Source organism: Rhodamnia argentea, chromosome 8 (assembly GCF_020921035.1).
Source record: "Rhodamnia argentea isolate NSW1041297 chromosome 8, ASM2092103v1, whole genome shotgun sequence".
In the NCBI taxonomy this organism is placed as follows: domain Eukaryota; kingdom Viridiplantae; phylum Streptophyta; class Magnoliopsida; order Myrtales; family Myrtaceae; genus Rhodamnia; species Rhodamnia argentea.
The window spans coordinates 11,898,275-11,919,606 of record NC_063157.1 but is presented as its reverse complement, the minus strand read 5'-3'; the positions used below and the strand labels follow the sequence as shown (position 1 = coordinate 11,919,606).

At 40.7% G+C, this 21,332-nt stretch overlaps 4 protein-coding genes across 10 annotated transcripts; 1 reads left to right on the top strand and 3 right to left on the bottom strand.

Moving 5' to 3' along the window:
• The first annotated feature begins 464 nt into the window (after positions 1 to 464).
• LOC115745343 (RHOMBOID-like protein 9, chloroplastic) lies at positions 465 to 3,651 on the top strand. Of its 2 annotated transcripts, none has more exons than XM_030680845.2 (8): positions 465 to 605; positions 694 to 863; positions 954 to 1,282; positions 1,541 to 1,757; positions 1,862 to 2,027; positions 2,330 to 2,500; positions 2,682 to 2,836; positions 2,945 to 3,651. In XM_030680845.2, exons 1-8 carry the CDS (start codon positions 561 to 563, stop codon positions 3,180 to 3,182), a joined length of 1,491 nt encoding a protein of 496 aa, XP_030536705.1. In that variant the 5' UTR covers positions 465 to 560; the 3' UTR covers positions 3,183 to 3,651. The 2 variants fall into 2 exon arrangements, with proteins under 2 accessions (XP_030536705.1, XP_030536704.1); XM_030680844.2 differs by having other exon boundaries at positions 2,330 to 2,571; positions 2,627 to 2,836.
• Positions 3,652 to 4,441: 790 nt separating this feature from the next.
• On the bottom strand, positions 4,442 to 18,784 carry LOC115745347 (GDT1-like protein 5). 4 transcript variants are annotated; one of them, XM_048284712.1, is made up of 13 exons: positions 18,763 to 18,784; positions 7,107 to 7,174; positions 6,932 to 7,000; positions 6,329 to 6,388; positions 6,170 to 6,217; positions 5,994 to 6,085; positions 5,839 to 5,875; positions 5,701 to 5,748; positions 5,464 to 5,532; positions 5,271 to 5,315; positions 5,062 to 5,123; positions 4,747 to 4,819; positions 4,442 to 4,648 (listed from the first exon to the last, which is right to left on the bottom strand). In XM_048284712.1, the coding sequence occupies exons 2-13, from the start codon at positions 7,125 to 7,127 to the stop codon at positions 4,583 to 4,585; spliced, it is 690 nt and encodes a 229-aa protein (XP_048140669.1). In that variant the 5' UTR covers positions 7,128 to 7,174; positions 18,763 to 18,784; the 3' UTR covers positions 4,442 to 4,582. The 4 variants fall into 4 exon arrangements, with proteins under 4 accessions (XP_048140669.1, XP_048140668.1, XP_048140670.1 ...); XM_048284711.1 differs by having other exon boundaries at positions 7,107 to 7,181; positions 18,762 to 18,777; XM_048284713.1 differs by lacking the exons at positions 7,107 to 7,174; positions 18,763 to 18,784 and adding an exon at positions 7,195 to 7,309.
• On the bottom strand, positions 8,046 to 12,697 carry LOC115745346 (ultraviolet-B receptor UVR8-like). Of its 3 annotated transcripts, XM_030680854.1 has the most exons (12): positions 12,536 to 12,697; positions 12,256 to 12,400; positions 11,834 to 11,944; positions 11,671 to 11,731; positions 11,394 to 11,512; positions 10,792 to 10,877; positions 10,475 to 10,676; positions 9,983 to 10,036; positions 9,471 to 9,584; positions 8,694 to 8,750; positions 8,285 to 8,510; positions 8,046 to 8,192 (listed from the first exon to the last, which is right to left on the bottom strand). In XM_030680854.1, the coding sequence occupies exons 1-11, from the start codon at positions 12,562 to 12,564 to the stop codon at positions 8,307 to 8,309; spliced, it is 1,182 nt and encodes a 393-aa protein (XP_030536714.1). In that variant the 5' UTR covers positions 12,565 to 12,697; the 3' UTR covers positions 8,046 to 8,192; positions 8,285 to 8,306. The 3 variants fall into 3 exon arrangements, with proteins under 3 accessions (XP_030536714.1, XP_030536713.1, XP_030536715.1); XM_030680853.2 differs by having other exon boundaries at positions 8,071 to 8,510; XM_030680855.2 differs by having other exon boundaries at positions 8,071 to 8,510; positions 9,471 to 9,588; positions 9,987 to 10,036.
• On the bottom strand, positions 17,920 to 20,830 carry LOC115745401 (14-3-3-like protein GF14 psi). The gene is made up of 5 exons (XM_030680926.2): positions 20,684 to 20,830; positions 19,378 to 19,899; positions 19,154 to 19,276; positions 18,806 to 18,922; positions 17,920 to 18,298 (listed from the first exon to the last, which is right to left on the bottom strand). Exons 2-5 carry the CDS (start codon positions 19,861 to 19,863, stop codon positions 18,230 to 18,232), a joined length of 795 nt encoding a protein of 264 aa, XP_030536786.1. The 5' UTR covers positions 19,864 to 19,899; positions 20,684 to 20,830; the 3' UTR covers positions 17,920 to 18,229.
• Positions 20,831 to 21,332: the final 502 nt, after the last annotated feature.

Here is a 21,332-nt window from a genome sequence, read left to right as displayed (position 1 = left end):
TGCTAATGTAGATAAACTCCACGTAACTCTCTCCCGGAGCGTGGCATTCGGGCAATACCTCATGTCTAAACTTTCGTTCTCGACATTTACGTCCATCGGACTGATCCAATCGAGAGGATCCGACCTGGCCCCGACCCGCCCGAACGTAGAAAATTCACATGGAATCACTCAGTTGGGATCGTCTCAGAAGCTCTCTGTGGTTCGCACAATCAAACAGAAAAAGCAAATTTCACTAGCAAAGCAAAGTGTTACAGATGAACGTGCGGAGAACGTTTGTGCCGTTGGGGGGGAAGGTCCTCGAAATTGAAATCCTTGGGTGGGGTCGAGTGTTGATAGGCGCTTAGGGCTTCACAGGCTTAGGCTCGAGCTCGAGATTGTGGCCGAGACGTGGCGACATCCCAATGGTCCATCAGAGATAAGCCGGGATCACAACGATACGTTCGTATCGTTGCTGTTCCTTTCGAGCTCCAGTCCCACGTTGAGAGAACATCAAAAGACTTCCATTAATGGAACACACAAAGTACATTTGTCTCAGGTTGTTGTTGGGGCTGTGCTGCTGAATGCCTCCCCCCTCTCCAGCTCTGAACCGATACCATCTTGATATGGTAAACATGGCAGAGATTTCCTCTTCTTGCTGTTGTCCGAGTTCTTCGTTCTTGCTTACATTTACGATTTCAATGAATCCCCGTTCAGGTTAACATGGCCGTGACGCCAATACGTTACAAGATACCGTACATCGGCCGGCCTCATTTGAGCCGGAATATCCCGAGACACCGCGAGGGGCTGTTCGTGTGTGACCCCGGTTCCACGGTACACGGTTTGAGATGGTTCTCTTCCGGTTCTGTTGATATCGGCAGAAGATGGTAAGTCTTGTGTCCGGCGATCGGTGTATAGAGACGACAAGAAACAAGAAAAGAGACCGAAGTACACTTAACGTATGGGAAGCCTTGCAGGTCTTTGCAAAATGAGAAAATGGTCGGAGCACCCTTTCTACGGCGAGATTCCTGGGCAGATGGCCACCTAAAACGCCTTGTAAAGAATGCTCCTCACAGGAAAAGCGCGCACGTCACGTGTCATGCTTCCAACGATAGCAGTGAGAGCCAATTGAGGGCACTTGATTCTTATTTTGGCAAACTTGGTGATGTCGACAAGCCCGTCTTGGACGACGATTCTAGTGTAAAGATTGAAGTGCTCGGAAAAAGCGATCTGTTCAAGTCGGAAAGGGGGTTGGACTTGCGGGATGCTTATCTTGGCAAAGCTGAGGGAGGAAAGGGCATGTCAGGTATATGTGATTGCTTACTCTTCATATTGATGATCCGGCGATGAAAATTTGTCGGCCGGGCTTAAATGGAATGACAATGTCGATGTTTCGATTATGCTACTTATTGCAGAAGTTGGGTGAGCGGGAATCTCTCATTTCTGTCCATATTTGTTTGATGACTGGAATTTTCTCTTCGTATTTCGATTGCCGGAGTTTCCTTTTTTTGACGGATTACTTTCATGTAGAAATGACAATAATCTAACATCTTTGCATGTCAAGATACCAACTCCGGAGCCTGTTCATCATCGAGTTCCCAGGACAAGGTCACCGCCAGAAGCGATCTTATGGAAACTCCATTCCCTCCCAGCGAAGAATCTAAAATAGTTCATTGGAGGAAAACGAGAGCTCGCAATGAACCAAGGCTTATGAGGGACGAGAAGGGGCAGGATTCTCAAGTTTTACAAAACTTCGATGACATTTCAGATCTTTACTTAATGTAATGTGCTGGTCTGGTCTCTCCGAAGTTCATTGTCCAATATGTAGTGTTATCCGTCAGATAGTTCGATGTCTAATGAAAACCTTTTGCGCTTCTGGCTGCAGAAGTATCATAGCTTCCATAAACATTGCCGTGTTTCTGTTCGAATTAGCGAGGCCTGTCAGGAACTCAGACATGGACCTATTCTCTCTTCCGCTGCTGTACGGAGCGAAAATCAATCACCTCATCCTGACCGGAGAATGGTGGAGGCTTGTGACACCAATGTTTCTGGTACAAGATCGAGGGTTGGTTTCATTTTCCTTTCTTCTACTGATTCAGTGGCCATATTTCCTAGCCTTAGTACACGCAGCGACAACAGATGATTGCATCCACACATATTCTCTATGTTCTTCGTGATACAAACCGAAGACGAAATTAGTCCTGAGTAGGCATTTAACTTGCAGTACCCTTGTTTCTAGTGTCATAAAAAGTGGTCTGTCACAATAAATTTCCATGAACATTTCTGAATATTCTGTTGGGGAGATCTATCTTTCATCTTGAAGATTTTTGTCAAGATGACTTTCTGAATGCAGCACTCTGGAGTTTTCCATATAGCTCTTGGTTGTTGGGCGCTTCTCGCATTCGGGCCAAAGGTTTGCAAAGGCTATGGTTCATTCACATTCTTCCTGACATACTTGCTTGGAGGAATATCTGGCAACTTGACAAGCTTTCTGCACACGCCCGATCCGACTGTCGGTGGCACGGTAAGCATCAACTACATACCATTCTCTGTTTCCACATTTATGGAATTGAGAAGCCAAACTCAGATTCAGCATAGATATTCCCTCACTCTTGTATAGTTGGGTTGATTGCTGTTTGTGGAACTATCTACATTTTCAACTTACTGGGACTACAGCTGATTTTGGTTATGATATCTCGCTGCAGGGACCGATATTCGCCATGATAGGTGCCTGGCTCATCTACCAAACCCAAAACAAAGAAATGATTTCGAAGGACGTATCGGAGAGCATGTTCCAGAAGGCAGTAGTCGCGACGGCTCTCAGCTTCCTATTGAGCAACTTTGGCCACATAGATGACTGGTAAAGATGATCTCCAACCACTTAAAAAACAAGCGCATCCTCCCTCATTTACTAGCCACATGATTCTTCGAGTTTGACCCCTCAATGACCGTTGCTACGGTGTTGCAGGACGCACTTGGGAGCAGCCGTCATGGGCATAGTGTACGGCTACTTCACGTGCCCGACCTTACAATTGGACGATGCGTCTTCGACCTCCGGACAGGAAGAAGGAATCACTCTCGTTAGGCAACCTGCAGATCCTCGCAAATCGCTGCTCGTCTTCGTTCTCTTAATCCTTGCGTTGGGCTCTCTGGTTTACTTCATCGAGCCACCCCTAGGCACGCTTATGACCGATAACCTTGTATAAAATATGTAAGTAGTGTGATGATATAGATACAGGACCGTGTTAGATGATCTTACGGAAGGCTCCCTCTCTCTTCATCTTACGTCGCTGTTTCTTTTGGTTCTTTTTGCGCCCTTTTGGCTCTTCCTTGTTGGCGTGACGAGCATTGATTTAACAGACTTGGGTGGAAACCCATCGACCAACTTCGCGCTGATGTTCGCTCTTCTGCCGGGAGGATTGGGTGTCTGTTCGGTGCTATCTGGTTTTGCCCATCTTTGCGCGTGGCGGAACGAGAGAGTCTGGCCCATGCGGCTTCGGCAGCTATGGTCGCATCGGGCGATCACAGCTCTCGCAATTCGGGTATGTGATTTTGCCTGAGAAGAAATCGGAATGGACAGTTCTGATCGTCTTGGAGTACATCCCATTGCACACTACTGTTATCACCAGAAAAGAGCCACGGACATACTGGCTTCCTCTGTTTCTGTTGGTTTTTTAGTTTCTCCACTCAAGTTCATTATGTTGTAGTCTTTTAGCGTGTGGGCAACGTGAAAGAGTTTATAGTGCTTTGAACCCTTGAAATCTGGGGGAGAGAAGAAAGGTTATGCTAATTGGACTGCTGCAGTTAACTAGGTAAGGCATCCAAACGAGGTTGATGTAGTGCTTGTCACCTGCAAGGCAATCGCAATAACGATCATCGTCATTCATAACTATTCAGAAAATTCGGTGTAATTCGAGCATCTTTCAGCTGCTTGGGCTGTCAGAGATGTATCTACTTCGAAGTGAACAAGTGCCTGCTAGCCACTAGAGCATTCTTCTGTTTCCAGTTGCTCAGTCTCGATCTTTTTTTATTTTTGCTCTTCTTGGTTGCTTGTGTTTGCTGTCCTGCTATCGAAGAGATGGTATTAGGAGGACACAGAGGAAAGCGCTTGGTAAGATCTTCCAAGACCAGTTGATTTCTCTGAGGGTCATATGTTTTCAACAACCTTCTTGCAATCTTATGAACATTTGAGTGAGATCTGCTAAAGGCATGACCAGTCAATTTGCTTATTGGGCAGCAAACACTGGAATTGAAGCCTTCATCATCGCATCCCTGCTGAGTCAATACTGTATCTGGGGGCTATTGTTCGCTCGCATGCTTAGCTGCCCGTATGGATCTGGGTGTTCGCTCTATGGCAGCCGCTAGGTTTCCGGTCACAAGACCAAACTGACCGACACTCGAGGCCACCACTTATTTGTAAGAATCTGCTCTCATGCCTTGTCGACGTGAAATACAAACTATCAAGTGACAAGGTCGAAACGCATCGATGCAAGTAGTAAAGAACATAACAATGCTCAGACAAAAATAACCGAGGTATCAGCGCTAGAGCAGTCTCAACTAACGGGAAGCAGCAGCATAGACATACAAACGTAAGAGAAATCCATAATTAGAATGGTGAAAGTAGGGATTGGACCCCAAACACTAGGAAGAGGAATCCACCTAGGAGGGTCACCTGCACCGAGAAGCACAAAGGCGAATGGATTGAGGACCACATGCAAGAAAGAAACGAACATGTGAGCTGAGCTAAGTAGCAAAGATAAGGAATATTACCAGCCTCTCCGATATCTTAGAAGCCAGACTCTTTCCCCCTATAACAGCAGCAACTGTGCACAACACTTGTCCCCTGAAAAAGTTACGAATAAATTAAGCAGTAGGATTTGTCCTAGAGCGATGCTTGTATTCTCTGGCGGGAATAAATTCAATGTAGGCACTGAAGAGAACAAATTAAGCTGCTCAAACAGTGGTCATGGCGACAAGATGCGAGCGGTTACTATTAGAATTGCATTGCTTTGCACGAACACGTAATACTCGGCAGTTGCTAGCCCGAATCCATGATTAGGTTATTCTGTGTACAGTTGTTCTTACACTATTCCACCAAGCACTACTCCCAAAGTGTCTTCGTCAGCTGCCAAGCCGATTGTTGCTAGCTGCAGTATTTCACAGTTATCAGATTATTAAGCAGAGTGAATACTCTCAAAATTGTTTCTTGATTCCAAATTGTTATGCAGATCCCATAAGTTCAGAATTAGATGAGCCCTACTTTACATAATTGACTCTGGCTGGCACTTTTTTACCTGGCTTTTGTCGCCCCATTCGCCGAAGAAGGTGAGTGAGAACGCCTGCAGAGCAGTCATCCTGAGTCAGGCAGGGTCTTAACATGTAGGTTTCATGGAACCCAACCACATAAAGTTGAGTTTAGTTTCATCTATCAAGAGCATTTCTCTGGAGAAAGGTGAAGTTTTGTTCAGCATGGGATGGAGGAATCACCTTGAGAAAGACAGGAGAGAGGAAGTTGGTGAGGAATGGCTTCTGTTTCTTCTTCAAGTTATCATCAGCCTGAGAATAAAAAAGAAAAAGCGCACAAAGAGGGGCGATGTAGACTATCAGTTGAAACATTTAGGAAGCAGAAATTTGATCATTTCTACAGTGAACTGGAACAATGCCTGCACTTGAATGGATGGATATCAAAGTAGGATAAGTAAAAGAATAAGAGCTAGAATCCACCTTAGAAGCTGCTTTTGATTTTTCAGAACTTGCCTTCAAATCCTTTTCCTGATGAACGCCAGAAACATGCAGGTCAATGATGATGCCTTTCTTTTAAAAACAGCTTAAGCAGAGAGAAAGATAGAGAGGAACACTGACCAATTCCTTTTCTACTTCTTCCAACTCCTCATTGTCACTGCCAAAAGAAAAAAAAAATTGCATTGATGCAAACCCACCAAGCACATTGTGATGGGGAAGGGAAGAACAATAAACAGAGAAAAAGGCTCGAAAAAAGAGAAGCAAAAAAGAATTACTCATCATCCTCAGTGAATCCTTCCCAGAGAGAACGGAGACCGAACAGGAAAAACAGGAAGGTGGTCACATGATGTGACCATTCCTTTGAGAGCTGCTCAGCCAACAAAGTTAATAGGTACTGTCACATCTAATGAACTATGAAAAGTGAGAACTGAGAAGTGATTGTAATGCTGACCAGATTTGGAGCAGCCCAGCCAAGCAAAGCCGAGATCACCGTCATCGCCTAAATTTCGACCACAATTGAGAATGCAAAGTTCAACCGTTTCCTTTGTAAATGAAATCATAGTGAAGAAATGGAACATAAAATGAGAAGAATGAGAAAGAAAATGCTTACAGTTACTGAAACTAGGCATCCGAGAAAGACGCTCTTCCTTGGATATTGCATTGCCAGAATCTTAACAAGGCAGAGAACAAACGATGTTAGCCTTGCAAATGAACAGTCCATTCATGTCTGGTCTATAACTGGTTCAGTTTGTAATAGCATGGAACCAGAGTCTACAGCACAGACATTAACCAAATTTCCGTGACAGATTAGCTTCAACTCTATTCATTCTTATGACCGGACTGCAGCTGCTGATGTGAATGGGGAATTACTATTCGTGATGCATGACCGGGTATTCCCGAAATAGCATTGAGCCGATGTGACAAACATTGGTGTTGATTCATCATGTATTGATGTGGTCAACGTGGGTTGAGGGCTAATGTAGATATCATTTGGCATACTAATAGTTCGAATCTTTTTATGTGAAGGGCGTTGCATTCGCTTGATATAACCTTTTCTATTGTAACTATGTGCAACGTCAGTGTGCCACATTGTGCGGGAAATGCTATCGTATAACTCAATCAGATCAAGTGAACACTTGCAGATTCTACTATTTCGTGAAAGAACAAGTTCCGGGTATAGGACAAGAAAACGAGATGAAATGCGAGGGCTTACGGTGGCAACGCAGAACGTCCGGTCGCCAACCTCGGAGAGCATCGTCATGGCGAGCGACTTGGTGAAACCCTGGGACCAGTCAGCGGAAAGCAGAGCATAAGCCACATCACATGCCAAGAACCAAACGAAAAGAAACTCCAAACACACAATATGAATCGAGAGAGTTCGATCAAACCTGTACTAGTGGAGAGTTCATTTTTCTGTCAGCAACAGGGAAAGAGCTCTTGGCAGCAAAAACACAGACGGAGAGGAGCTGCAAGTACTATGAGTTGTATCCGATTCTTGTGAAGTTGTTAGATGCTTCGCATTTTACATGTCAACGTGAAGCTTTTTCTCAAAAGGGAAGAGCCAAGCTGACCCTGTCATATTCAAATAAAAGTTGTAAGCTTTGGTTGGCTGGCTTATCTTCTCTGTTTATTCGCTTGATGAGTTGAATGGTAGCTATGTTCGAGAGAATTACGGAGCGAACGGAACAATCGAGGACGTTGTCATGTGAGGAAGGCGTCTTTGTACGAGGTATCATGGAGTGAAAAGGTATAAGCGAGGACTTCGTCATGTGAGGTAAGGCATCTCTTCGTCAACCTCAGCACGCCCCAACACTTGTTTGTCTCCTCCCAAAAAGATTAAATTAAGCAATCTCTAATTAGTACAGAGAAATTAGGCTCCATGTTTTGAGATCAACTCACTGGCTATGTCGACTCCTCTTATTTGACAAGGTGCGCGCGAGACAGATTCCATTCATCTTGTTCCGATCAATTAATGTGGCTCCCGCCTTCTTGATCGATTAATTGGTACTACTTTGCTATGATTGTCGTATCGATTCCGAGTCGTGATTAATCCTTATATTTGTTCCAGTTCCTGAGCTGATCAGATCGAGTTTGCAGTTGGTACTCAACAACTCTAGATGGCAAGTCCTAGTCAGCTGTTTCAAGAAGTTGTGGCCTCCTACTCAAAGTAGGATCTTTGTGACTTCACATTCCACATTAATCAAGATTGATTTCTACATGATCTAACACAAAGATCCTAATTGAAGGGTTTCGATCAATTGGACTCTTCCGCGTTATGCATCATCAAAATAACAGACCAAAGGCGGCCTCGGTTTGGCAAACTGCAGTAACTAGAATACGATCCCTTCACCGTGAACAAAACTAGTGTATAAGTCAAATCATTCGGAGAAAAAACACGCATGGAGCGCCATCACCGCTGCCACCCCAACAAATTATTCGAAAATCACACCCTTAACATCCTTGATATTAAGACTGGCGGAGGAATCATGTTTTGTGTACCTCACTCGTCGGCATTTTAGGTATTAATCTGGGAATCATCTTTGTTTCCCGATTTCGACAGATGAGAACGTAACCCTGGAATATGAATATTACTTGGTTTCGTGAGTATGCTGCCACTCCACAATCGCCAGGGTATGCCGTCCTCCGCAAGCAACGAGCTTGGAAACCCAACTTCCTTCCGATTCAGCGCCGCTGAAATTTCTTGGAGGGGGGAGACTTATCGGCACCTCCCCTGGCTGGCCTGTTGTCACTTTCCTTCCGTAACCAAGGCGCCCATGGTCACCTCGACCAAACTACATTTGTGGAAATCGACCATCATTTTAAGAAATATCCAAAAATATCATCATGAGCATGCCACACAAGATGAAAGCCTCAGAATAGAAAGAAAGATCAGGAGTCCAAGCATGTTAAAGTTCACATGATAATTCCAAAAGCATCCTCATACTATGATAAATCAAGCACCAAAAGAAACTTACCGAAAACATGCGCCCATCACGTGTTAATGCGACTGAATGTGTGCCCCCACAAGACACCTAAATCATATATAAATAAAACAATGTCTGGCTCATGGGCCCAAAAAAAGGTTGACATGTTTGTATGGCAAGTATATCTTAGAATGATAAGAGTGACAGTGAGAAAGCAAATATCCAAGAAAAATTTAACAAGCAAGCACGATCTCTCGAGCTTGCAAGCAACAAATAATGCCAGCAAGTACTTGGTTCTTATGAATACAAATTAAGAAGAGTTCTTATAAATAGACTGTCCATCTCCCACATTAATTCCCTACAGAAAAGGGAGTTCAAGATTTAGCAGGCAGGTTTTCTCAGACATAGGTAGGGTTTTCCCGAAAGATCACAAATTTTCTGTTTGCCCCCACATCTCTTCTTCTGCCATTTCCACTGGCTTTGGTCACATAACCATAAATTCAAACACCCACTATGAGGTCATTGATTGATGCATTGGTTTTATGGTGCTTTTGGAGTACTGTCTACTTTAATTACTACCAGAAATATTCAGGGATTGAGTTGTCCAGAGACATGCCGGTAGAATTCACTACCTTTTTGGAGAGAAAGCTTTCAGCATTAACTTAACCGGGCAGGTTGCACCAGAATAGGAATTCAGGTCTGCTCAACCGACAGTTTTAAACTCATAGCACAGGTACAAACAATATATATGACAGATAGGTGCAGATCTGAAACAGCACTAAATCTGATCAGATGCTTTAACACAACAGGACATATATGGAATATTACCTGAATAATGCTTTCCCCAGCCAAAAGATGGACCTTCTGGGGTACCATCTTACTGCTTTTATCATTATCTCCAAAACCCAGCCTCCCGTGTTCACCTCTTCCCCATCCATATACCTGCAAGGACACAATGCACAGAACACCTTCAGTTTCACCAGCTCAGGAGCAAGTATCAACAGAACAAAATGTCCCGATGAAACTTTACAATCACAGACTAGCACATGAATATCACAGGAAATTTTGCAGCATAAGTTGAAGCTAGATTCTGATATGTGTAAGCATACATTGGCTACTCATGTACGCTAGATAGAGCTCTTCTCTATATAGAGATAATTATATGGCAAAGTACTAAATGGTTAAACTCTCATTTGGAATTTGGAGGTCGTCTTACACAATATATGGAATTTTACCTATTGCCAAACCAGATGCTATAAGTACCTAACGGTCATAAAACAGAAGAAATACAGAGCGCTTAACAGAGCCATGCCAAGAAACTCATCACTGTAAATTATTACCTCTCCATCATCTGTCAACGCTGTAGAATGCCATCCTCCAGCAGCAATATCAACCTAAGCATCAGCAGTACAGAAAATTATATATTCATCCCAAACAGTGGCTTTGGTAACGGTTTATGTGCACAACTACAAATTCACATTACTGTTCATCTGGTAAACGGAAAAAATGAGTATATTAGAACTGACGAGTTACCTAGACTAATAATTTATCAGAACATCAGCCAGATGTTAAAATTCTAGATTACATAAAGCAGTACACACAAAAATTTTGCAAAGCTTTTACAATCAATGTTATCTTGTAGTGGTCAAACCATTTGCAGTAGTTTTCGAGTATACACTGCCGAATCAGTTGTCCTGTTTCTTCCACTATGGCAACAAGCTGGACCCCTCAGTTTAGCAATGAAAGGTGATAACGAGATGGAATTCATTGGTAAGCCTAACAGAAAACACTGAAAGCAAAGACAAAATAGCAAAAATGTCATTAGTACGCACCAGAGTAAGACCAGGGAGCCCTTGAACAGGGACAGGTTGAGATGTAGGCTGAGTGTCGCCAGTACCAAGTTGTCCATACTCGTTATTACCCCATGCCATCAAAGTTCCATCTTCTTGAAGGGCCATATTGTGAAATGCACCGACCGTAATAAGCCTTACCTTTTCCAGACCTTGTACTCGCACTGGAACAGAAATCTGTTTTCTGTAAAGACGAGTACTTATCAGATGAAACCAAGAAGGAAGCTACGCCGCGCGAAAAAAAATTATCCGGAAGAACAACTGAAATGTCTGAGTAATTTGGCCAATGCAAACCATACATGTCTCCTGGTGGCCATGGTTGACCCCACGTCCATACTTGCCCGTCGCGTGTAAGTACCAGGGAATGGGTACCTCCAGCAGCCACCTAGAAAAGAAGCACTTAAAAACAGTTACATACCAAATGGTTCAGACCATGTGCTGGCACATGAAGAAATGGCTCAGAAGTTCAGGAGAAAATCTAATAATCCAGGCAATAGCAAAGTAGTTAAGAAAGATTTCTTTTGCTTCCTAAAGGATGATATGTAGCATTCAACGGTGATAGTGATACATCAGTGCTCAAGTAGACAAGAAAAAGAGATCCATCTTGCCATTATTCATCATCACTAATTTAAAGAATATATCCCAATACTAACTCTAAAAATTCTGTCAGATGAAATGGTCAAGATACCAAACTCTGGATGGTTCTTCTAAGCTCTTACATATCATTAGCCTATTCAGAATTTGGGTTCAAGCTTCTTGTAACCCCAAATATTCATGATGGCAAGAAATCACAATAACTAAACGGGCGAAGTTGACAAATATAAAATCCCTAGCAACTAGAGACAAGTATTAGCAGTATGGGGATTTCACCATAACATGATTGCAAGGTTCCGTGTATCACCTGGCGAACTACGAGTCTGGGAGCACAGCGTTGGGGAATCACAATATCCCTTCTCAAGGGCTTCCCAGTGTCATCTTTCCTCTCAGGTTCTTCACCACACTGTCCATACTCATTCCCACCTACAAAATAGGAGCCTTCCATTGATTGAAGTTCAAAACACCAACAGCTACAGTTTCTAAGGTTCATATTTTGATTGGATGCATCCCACTAGTCAAACAAACACATTTGGGGCATGGTGCAACCCAAGAGCTTAAGAACATAGAGGTAAGTAACATACCCCACGCGTAAGCACGGCCTTGATCATCAACAGCAAGAGAATGCCACCCACCAATAGCCGCCTAAAAATTGGAACCATCAGAACAACTTTAACCCACCCGAAAAACAATTTCATGTGAATCAAATTGCCCAAGCGGGCTTTCATGGTAGACACTGCGCATTACCTGAACAATCTTGACATTGGCAAGATCTTTAACCTGGCTCGGGGCATTCTCAGTCTTGGTTTCTGGTGGATGCCCAAGAGTCCCTCTCTGGTTCCAACCCCATGTAAACAACTAACATCACAAAAAACCATAAAATAAAAAATAAGAACACGTCAGGCGATACTCCTACAAAGTCTAAGCCAAACAAGAATTGCTCGACAAACAACTTAACCAAAATATATATATATATAAGATGATGAACAGAAGAAGCCAAAACGATGAAATCGCGTCAAAGATTGTAATTTCCTTCCATCAAGTAATCACGTTTTTTCCCGTTTCGTCAGCGTCGAGTCGAGTCAGCTGAGGATAAAGACAAGAGCTAAAGAACAAGAAACTAATCGCAACAGATTTAAATGATAGATATATAAAGGAATGTGACAGACCTGGCCACCCTCGCAAATGGCGAGAGAGTTTCGGCTTCCGGCGACAACGGAGCGAACTTTGTAGGGCTCGAGTGCTTTGATGGCGCAGACCCACTCTTTCTCCTCGTTGTCTCCGAGCCCAAGCTGCCCATCTTCGCCTGAGCCCCTGAGGAGAAGACGGGGGAAATACCCAAGTTCAAACAGTTATGTCTTGATGACCCACAAGGGAAAAAACAGTTCTTTTGAACACGAAGAAGAAGAAGAAGAAGAGAGATTCAAGAAAGGGTTGAAGATGGCGGACCAAGCAATCACAGCAGTGGTGGCAGACATGAACGGCAAGCAAATGGGTTTTAGAGGAGAGCCAGAAAGGGGTGTGTGATGGAAGGAACCCAGAAAAGTAAGGAGCCTTGAGAGCAGGCGTGAAGATAGCGTACTGTAGTAGCGAGTAGTGTGTAGCGTCCGGGATTTTTATAATGAAATCTTTCGTAGTGGATTTTACAACTTTTCTTGAGGATTTATTACTTTATGTCATCCACCGCGGCCAGAAAATCCTACGCAAGATTCTACATAACTTGGTTAAAAGATTGGATTTGAACCGTAAATCCTCTCCGCAAGTAATCATCGGACGAATCGAATGTATGCGTTCAAATGAACTCAGATAGTCAAAACTATGAACCCCATGTGAATTTCCTTACGGCCCGCTAAATTTAACGGTACATATTCATTTTAATACGATGTGGTCTTTGAACTTTAATCCAATATGCAATATCGTCCCCGAACTTTTAATTTGTTCGATGTGGTCCCGAACTGTTGGTACATATAAGCCCTTGAACCGTATGAAAATGTTCAATGATTGATTATTTTCATACGATCCAAAGAACTAAATTGAACACGTACAAAAAGTTTAGAAAATACACTGAAAAAATTAAAAGTTCAAGGATGACAATACATTTTGGGCTAAAGTTTAGAGATCACATTATAGTATTGTACATTATACTAAAGTTCAAGGGCAATTTATGTAATTTACCCAAATAAAAAAGACCGAAAGGTTATATAAAAAGCTAGGACCGTGCCTAGTGGATAGACAATCACATCGAGATGGTCAAGTATCTAATTGAACCGATTGGATCATCCATGTGGTCAAGTACCTAGTTGAACCGATTGAATCGTTCGATTAAGTACAATTCTTAAAACACTTATGAGCGACACAATAGGTTTTTTCAGTTGCTCTACGATATTTGATGCGAGTTCTGATTAGGTAAATTGAGAAAAATAATCCATAAATTTTGGTTCTATGTATCATATTGTCTCTACATTTTCAATTTATTCAATGTGATCCTTGAACTTTGGTCCAATGTGCAATATCATTCCCGAACTTATATTTTATGTAATATGGTCCATGATTTTTTATCCACTGTTTAATATGGTTCCTGACTTTGTTTAAATGTTTAATGTGATCTCTGAAATTTTAAATATTCTCATATAAGTGTAAGGATCACATTAAATATTGGACCAAAAGGTTCAATAACCATATTAAATAAATTAAAATTTTAGTGATGACATTATATATTGAGCCAAATTTCAAGGGTCACATTACACAAATTAATGAGGAATCACATTATAAATTAGATCAAAGCTCAAGGAACATTTGTGTTACTATCCCTTATAATTACTTGGCTCCTTATAAAAACACCTTTTTTGAAAAGAGGTTGATATGCATACAACAATGACAACCTATATATTAATGATCTATATTTGAGTGTTCGTTTCCAAATCAGGACCGAACGACAATATGCTGTATAGATAGTTGGTTTGCGACAATTTTGCCCCTTATTCTTTCGACTTTTTGCAATGTCCATCCCGACACTTTTTAAATCTGTCTTAACGTGTTATTTAGGATTGACTTGAGCTAAATTCCTGTCGTCCAAGCTCTTACATGACAAGTGGGTGTCCATCGAGGAGGGACCACCTAGATTTTTCAACTCATCGACATAAATTTTGAGATAGGATAGAATTCATGCTATCATGTATTTAGTGGCTGTTCAAGACAGAATAAAAGTCGGATAAAATCTGGATAAAATTATTCTAAAAGAGACGAGGGATAAAGGTGGGTGGGATTTTTAATATCCATATTACAAAAAATTATTTTTCTCGAATAACAAACTTTTAAATTAATAAAATTAAAATCACAGCTAAATGTAAATGATATTTAAATCATAGTCGAATTTCTTTATATCCCATAATACATATACTTATATCCAATATATAAGTATATGTATTTTTATTGATTATGTATTGTATGTATTGTAGTATTAGGTATACAAGTATAGTTTGCTATCTATTACATTTTATTGGAGAATGGTGGAAGGGAAAAAAGAAATTAAGAAGAAAAGAATCTAAAAAAAGGAAAAATAATAAAAATTAAGCAAATAAAAATGAGGTAGGCAAAAGTATCGCGATAGATTCTTACTATCAACGATTGTGGTTTTTTATGTTCACTTACACTAATATGGATCGGATGTGAAAATGTCTGATTTTATTACGTGATTCACCACAAAAAAAAAAAAAAATAGATAGGATATAGCAAAATTCATAAATTTTATATCCTATCATGACTAGAAATCCAAACGATCAAATGTAGCATAAGGTTCAGAAAATTTTGTAGTGTGGCCTTGAGGTTTTCAAAGTTCTGTAACGTGCCTCCTTATCTTTTAAAACATGCTGCAATGTTCCTTCAACGAAAAATGTAGAATCAGGAAAAAAAAAATTAGTAAAGAAGAAGATTGAAATATAAAAAAGGTACGAAAGAAACATACTAGACAAGAGTGAGGAATGGGTAGGCTAATAATGGCTGACCGCGTTTGTCATGACTATTGTTGCCGACGACCCTTTTTTAACTGACCTTTTTTTTTTTTAAGACCGGTGTTTTAGAAACCCCTCGGGATCGGCCGACTGAATAGAGTCCGGCTTCAAAGAAGGGTTTAAGGTCAATTTACATAATTTTCATCGAGCTTTGGTCAATTCAATCTGCACCATCATTTGAGAGTCCCGTTTGATTCTCCATATGATCTAACGAGACTAATTTTATACGATATTGTCTATAGTTTTTATTATAAGTGCCACGTTTAGTTTTTTTTTTTTTTTTTTTTGGTCGAAAGAAAGTTTTCATTTCACTTGAAGGAGAGGTGCATCACTTCAAGATAAAAATGAGAATATAATTTTTCATTCTAAGTGCCACGTTTAGTTCATAGGGGATATCTTTAAGCGAAATAAAGCGTTTTCAATACTAAGTATGTACTTTCCAAAGATTACACTCACACTTATCAATACTTCGGCAATTTTAGGAAGAAATGATCTTATTTGACATATGCACTATAAGCTTAATACATGCAAAATTGCATACCGCTGATTTTTAAGTTTTAGTTTCATTGAGAAGTAGCTTTTTATTCACGAAATTGATAGCATAAAGTCCACTTTATGTTGTGAATTTATTGTTTGAAAGAGGTTATTATGCAATTGATTATATAGTTTCATAACAAATTCTTGGGGAGAATTACAAAAAAAAGTCCTAAATCTATTGTAATTGTATCAATTCAGTCCTAAACTTTTTCTTTTTTTCCCATTCAGTCCTAAACCTTTTAAATTTGTGCCAATTCAGTTTATTAAGCTGGCCGACGCTGATTGGCATTTTTTCAAATATTATTTTAATAATTTTAAGATTTTTTTTCTATTTTTTATTCTCTGTATTTTTTTTCCAAGCCGGCATGGGTCAGCTAGTGACCCTCACAGACCCTTAGGGTTTGAAAAAAAAACTAAAGAAAAGAAAAGAGGAGCATGGTGCAATTCTTCATTTGGACCAGTGTTTTAGAAAATCTTCAGGACCGGCCGACTCAATCGAGTCGAGATTCGAAGACGGGTTCATGGTCAATAACTTCCATCGGGCTATGGTCAATTCAATCTAGCATCATTTGACAGGCCCATTCAATTTTCCATATGATTTAACAAGATTAATTTTAACAATATTATCTTTAGTTTTCATTATAAGTGCCATGTTTATTTCACAGGGGATATCTTTAAGCGAAATAAAGCGTTTTCAATACTAAGTGTATACTTTCTAAAGATTACATGCACACTTATCAATACTTCAGTAATTTTTGGAAGAAATGATCTTATTTGACATATGCACTATCAGCTTAGTACATGCAAAATTGCATACCTCTGATTTTTAAGTTTTGGTTTCATCGAGAAGTAACTTTTTGTTCATGAAATTGGTAGCATAAAGTTCACTTTATGTTGAGAATTAATTGTTCAAAAGAGGTTATTTTGCAATTGATTATATAGTTTCATACAAAATTCTTGGGGAGAATTATAAAAAAAAGTCATAAACCTATTGTAATTGTTCCAATTCAATCCTAATTTTTTTTTTCCTATTTAGTCCTAAACCTTTTATATTTCCGTCAATTCGGTTCATTTGACTGGCCGATGCTTATTGGACTTTTTTTAAATAGTATTTTAATAATTTTGTGATTTTCTTTCTTTCTTTCTTCTCTTTGTTGACCCTTGCCGGCTTGCCAAAAAAAAATAAAGAAAAGAAAATTTTAAAAAATATATAAACAATCATGAAATTATTATAATATTATTTTTAAAAAGTCCAATCAGCCAATTAGCCAAATAAACTGAATTGACACAAATGCAAAATGTTTAGGATTGAATTGATAAAAAAAAAAAAAGTTTAGAATTAAATTGGCACAATTATAATAGATTTAAGATTTTTTTTTCGTAATTTTCCTAAAGTTCTTGTGACAGATGCTATGGGTAGGTTATAAATGAGAAAGAGAAATGGCAAGTGGATTAGTTTGATATTAGTTTTATTTGAAAACAAGTTCGTTTGTTGCATACAAGCAAACGCTTCCAGATGCATCGATCGATATTAGAGCTCTTTCCACGTCATCTTCAATTCTTCAGCGAATCGGGTTCCGGGTACAAGTTCGCACTGGCTAGTGGTGGTGGTGGATGGTGGAAGGATGACTGAGGCAACTACTAATTCTCAAATAAAACATCGAATTAAGAGAATATTTACGGTTCTAATATATTGATTGCTCTCGTGTTATCCACAATCAATATCACAAAAAATCCTATAAATCCGAATAAAAGTATATCTAACACGACATCCATATAAAACTTACCTACTGGGGACTTTAATTCTGACATCCCGGCCGTTTCGCTTACCAATTTCGTGCAACTACTAGGATAGAAGGCACTGACGAAGATCAGCATTGGATTATTAGTGTCCTCAAAGAAAGAAGTTCTACTTAAATTATTATAATCGATATCTTTACTTTTCATTGGAGAAGGATAAAATTGTCCAGATGGAGAAAGAACGGCAAAACTCCGCACAACCCATTAGGACAACTTGCCCTAGATGCCAACACGAGATGCCTCTTCCAACTCTTGAGACTTCAAAAGATTACCAGGAGCACCAACAGCAATGAAAGGAAAAATTTAAATACCATACTTTAAATTTGCTTTTTTTTGCGACAATTTTTCATGAGTGCAGAAAAGCAATAGATGTATGAACTTCTGCTGAAGTTATACTAGAGATTACTATCTCTACCGAAGCAAGAAGACTAACAGGGGTGATTTGGCAAAAGGTGACTGCATTCGACATAAACTGGCGAACCGATATAAGCACTCAACATATATCTACCGCAATCACTTTGTGAACCATCGGCGTGCATCTACAGAATTGTTCATTTCACAATAAGAAAACCACTGGCATCGGTACCACGAGACAAAACAGAGCACCACATCAAGTCAATCTCTTCCCCATAAATGACCAGAGAAAAGTTCACAATCCCATAATACTTTCACCCAAAAGCAGTGCAAGTACTAAGATCATGGTGTTGATTACAAAATGATGTCATAACAAAGCACTGTCTACATAGGAGTTCACGGTCTCAAAGTACAGAGAAGCCATCTTCATGAATGGAGCTCATCACTGTGGTGGTTGCCCCTCACCAGAGTCCTTTTTCGAAGATTCCTTGATCTCATCTCCAGCTTCATCCTGAAAGCGTGGGCAAAATAGTTGAAATAGTTAAATATAAGGTATCATTGTCAGGCTACAGTAATGTGTTTTATCACTTAAAGAATGGGTCAGGTGTTACTTAGTATGATCAAACTCAAAATTCCAATTCCCTTATATACTCTGGCACGGCACTAAAATAGGCAATATACTTTGATTAAGTGCAATAAAGAACCATTGACGAACAGTAATTCAGCAGCAACATTAATCAGAAATTACTACACCAATTGAGACAGTAGTATAATTGCCAATGTGCCAAATTAGTGAACTTGACCCAACCAGAGCACCATACAAATAGCGACCAGTGTGTCTGTGAAAAATGCCTCACCTGAGAAACAACATTTTGTAGTCCCATGTAAAGTGTGAGATAGTGCACTGTGAATGGACAAGTCTTGTGGTGTGTATGATGGATATGTGTTCACATATGCATGTGTGTGTGTGTGTTAGAGAGAGAGAGAGAGAGAGAGAGAGAGAGAGAGAGAGTCAGACCGTGACATCAGAAGTCCAGAGTGTCAGGTTGTCTCGGAGAAGTTGCATAATCAATGTGCTGTCCTTGTATGATTCCTCGCCCAATGTATCTAGCTCAGAGATAGCCTCATCGAATGCCTGCCAAACAATTAATGCATTTTGAGGAAAGGAAAGGATGACGATTGAAACAGAAGGATTGAGGTCCAAAATGGAAGTGGATTAAACATCAAATACAACCTAATACTCCAAATGAGCAGAAATATTTCTGGTGTGACATCTATCTCATATTACCGCCTAAGCGCTGGTTCAAAAGGTTACTCTTGTTTTGAAACTCTTAAACAAAGTTCAGAAGAACTCAACAAAAATTACCTGTTTAGCCAGACTGCAGGCACGATCAGGTGAGTTGAGAATTTCATAATAGAACACAGAGAAGTTAAGAGCAAGTCCAAGCCTAATAGGGTGAGTGGGAGACTGCTCAGCCAAAGCAATATCCTACATCAAACAAATGACAACCAGATTTCTTATTATTATGCGAAACACAACGAAATGCCAATGGGAGCAATAATTGAGGCAAGTTGGAAGTGAAAACCCACCTGAGCAGATTTATAAGCCGACAAAGTGCTCTCAGCGGCCTCCTTCCTCTCAGCTCCTGCCTTAAACTCAGCCAAGTACCTGTGGTAATCGCCCTTCATCTTCAGATAGAACACCTTTGACTCGGCAGATGAGGCTGATGGAATGAGATGTGACTCAAGGAGACTGAGAATGCCATCACAGATCTTGCTGAGCTCAGTCTCAATCTTCCCCCTATACTCCTTGATAATCGCAACATGGTCCTCGTTTCCCCTGCTCTCTTCCTTCTGCTCAATGGAGGAGATGATCCTCCATGAAGCCCTCCTGGCACCGATCACATTCTTGTACGCCACGGAGAGGAGGTTGCGTTCCTCAACAGTAAGTTCCTCGACATCAACAGTCTTCGCTACTTTCTCCATAAACTCCACCATTTCTTCATAACGCTCGGCTTGTTCGGCCAACTTGGCCATGTACACATTTTCCTCACGTGGAGAATCAGCTGCCGCCATCTTCACTATGCTGATCAAATTGCAAAAGATGCGAGGTGGAATAAGCAAACACCATCTCCATGCGAATCAAGATATCTAGAGCTTATAATCCCTCTAAGAGATTAATAATATAGCATAAACTCGATATATCAATCGCCAATCATCGGGCTACATAATGCTAGGAGCATCGCTCTCTGGCTAGGAGCCTTCTTCCTTCCCCTCTTTAGCTGTCAACAGCTAGATATCAGGAAGATTTCTTTTAAATCCTAAACAATACAAACCCATGTTCCTGCTTGTTCAATTTTTTTTCCTGCCCCAAGATTATCCTACCAAGAAAACAGATCGAATCCACACCCGACTCGTTTAAGAAATAAAAAGAAGCAAAAGCGACTCCACCTACTTGAATTCCAGATTCTCTTCATTATCGGCAGATTCATCTCTGACGCCTTCTGAACCCCCAATAAACTCATTTCCCAGAATTTAAACCCATTAATTGCTATCAAAATCAGATTGTCAACAGATTCCAATAAGCAGAGCATTTATCTAGGGCTCCCGGGCGAACCAACAGATCAGAACAAGAATCCCCTAAATACGAACCAGCGGATCTCACGCATGCCAATAAAGCCGAGAACTTGCGGCCAATCGAATCGACAGAAGCCACAAAAAGGCATCAAATCGACGGATCGCGAATGCAAGACAGCGACAGATCTCAACACGAGCCAAGGCACCTAGACATCCCACCACAGCCCCCACCAAAAAAAAAAAAAAAAGGACCCCCCGAAAGCTCAAATCGACATAGAACAACTCCATACGAGGAACAGGAAAGAGGGAGAAGGAGTACCTGCGAATGATTCGGGGGGGCTTTCGTCCGGAGGAGTGCGAGAGAGGTGAAGCAGAAACGGGGAACGGGGGAAGGGGGAGGGGTTTTTATACGAGGGAAAGAGGAAGCGAAAACGAGAGGGGAGAAGGTCCAATAGGAAGGCGACAGATGGTGGGTGACGGACTTTCATCGTTGTGGTGGGGCGGTGGGGGGGAGGTTGGAGCGCTTGAACTCGCCACGCTGGCTTTGACCGTCAAAGGAAACGCCTTCCCTCCCTTTCTCTTTCTCTTTCTTTCCTTGTGGGCTTGTCGAGGACGCCGAAAAGCCACCCCTACCATTAATAGCCCAATTACATCAACCGTCTGTCGATAAGTGTGCGGCTGTGCGCATCATAACATTTTTGAAATTAAATTTCTGATCCAAAAATATTTTTAAAGTAAAAATTTTTTACTAATGTAACTTTTGAAGCAAAAATTCATTAGGTAAAAATTTTTACTTCTGAAGTGAATTTCCACTTCTGAAATTATTTTTTCCCTAATTTGAAAAGTTAAAAAAAATAGCTTATCCAATTCAAGAAGTACTTCTCGCATCACCCTCTTTTTATTACACCATCACCCTTTTTTCGATCATACCTACCTCCGTCGCTGCAAACTATCGTCGACCGCCGCCC

Excerpts from the sequence above, each read along its gene's own strand:
- LOC115745347 (XM_048284712.1), bottom strand. The coding sequence starts at position 7,127 with ATGAACTCTCCACTAGTACAG. Across the intron at positions 6,218-6,328 it reads GATGCCTAGTTTCAGTAACT|GCGATGACGGTGATCTCGGC; the intron begins GTAAGCATTTTC and ends GTCGAAATTTAG. Across the intron at positions 5,876-5,993 it reads GGATTCACTGAGGATGATGA|TGACAATGAGGAGTTGGAAG; the intron begins GTAATTCTTTTT and ends TTCTTTTGGCAG.
- LOC115745346 (XM_030680854.1), bottom strand. The coding sequence starts at position 12,564 with ATGTCTGCCACCACTGCTGTGATTGCTTG. Across the intron at positions 10,677-10,791 it reads CCATGGCCACCAGGAGACAT|AAAACAGATTTCTGTTCCAG; the intron begins GTATGGTTTGCA and ends TCGTCTTTACAG. Across the intron at positions 9,585-9,982 it reads CGTTGACAGATGATGGAGAG|GTATATGGATGGGGAAGAGG; the intron begins GTAATAATTTAC and ends GTGTCCTTGCAG.
- LOC115745401 (XM_030680926.2), bottom strand. The coding sequence starts at position 19,863 with ATGGCGGCAGCTGATTCTCCACGTGAGGAAAATGTGTACATGGCCAAG. Across the intron at positions 19,277-19,377 it reads CGGCTTATAAATCTGCTCAG|GATATTGCTTTGGCTGAGCA; the intron begins GTGGGTTTTCAC and ends TGTTTGATGTAG. Across the intron at positions 18,923-19,153 it reads CCTGCAGTCTGGCTAAACAG|GCATTCGATGAGGCTATCTC; the intron begins GTAATTTTTGTT and ends ATTGTTTGGCAG.
- LOC115745343 (XM_030680844.2), top strand. The coding sequence starts at position 561 with ATGCCTCCCCCCTCTCCAGCTCTGAACCGATACCATCTTGATATG. Across the intron at positions 2,028-2,329 it reads TTGTGACACCAATGTTTCTG|CACTCTGGAGTTTTCCATAT; the intron begins GTACAAGATCGA and ends TTCTGAATGCAG. Across the intron at positions 2,837-2,944 it reads TTTGGCCACATAGATGACTG|GACGCACTTGGGAGCAGCCG; the intron begins GTAAAGATGATC and ends ACGGTGTTGCAG.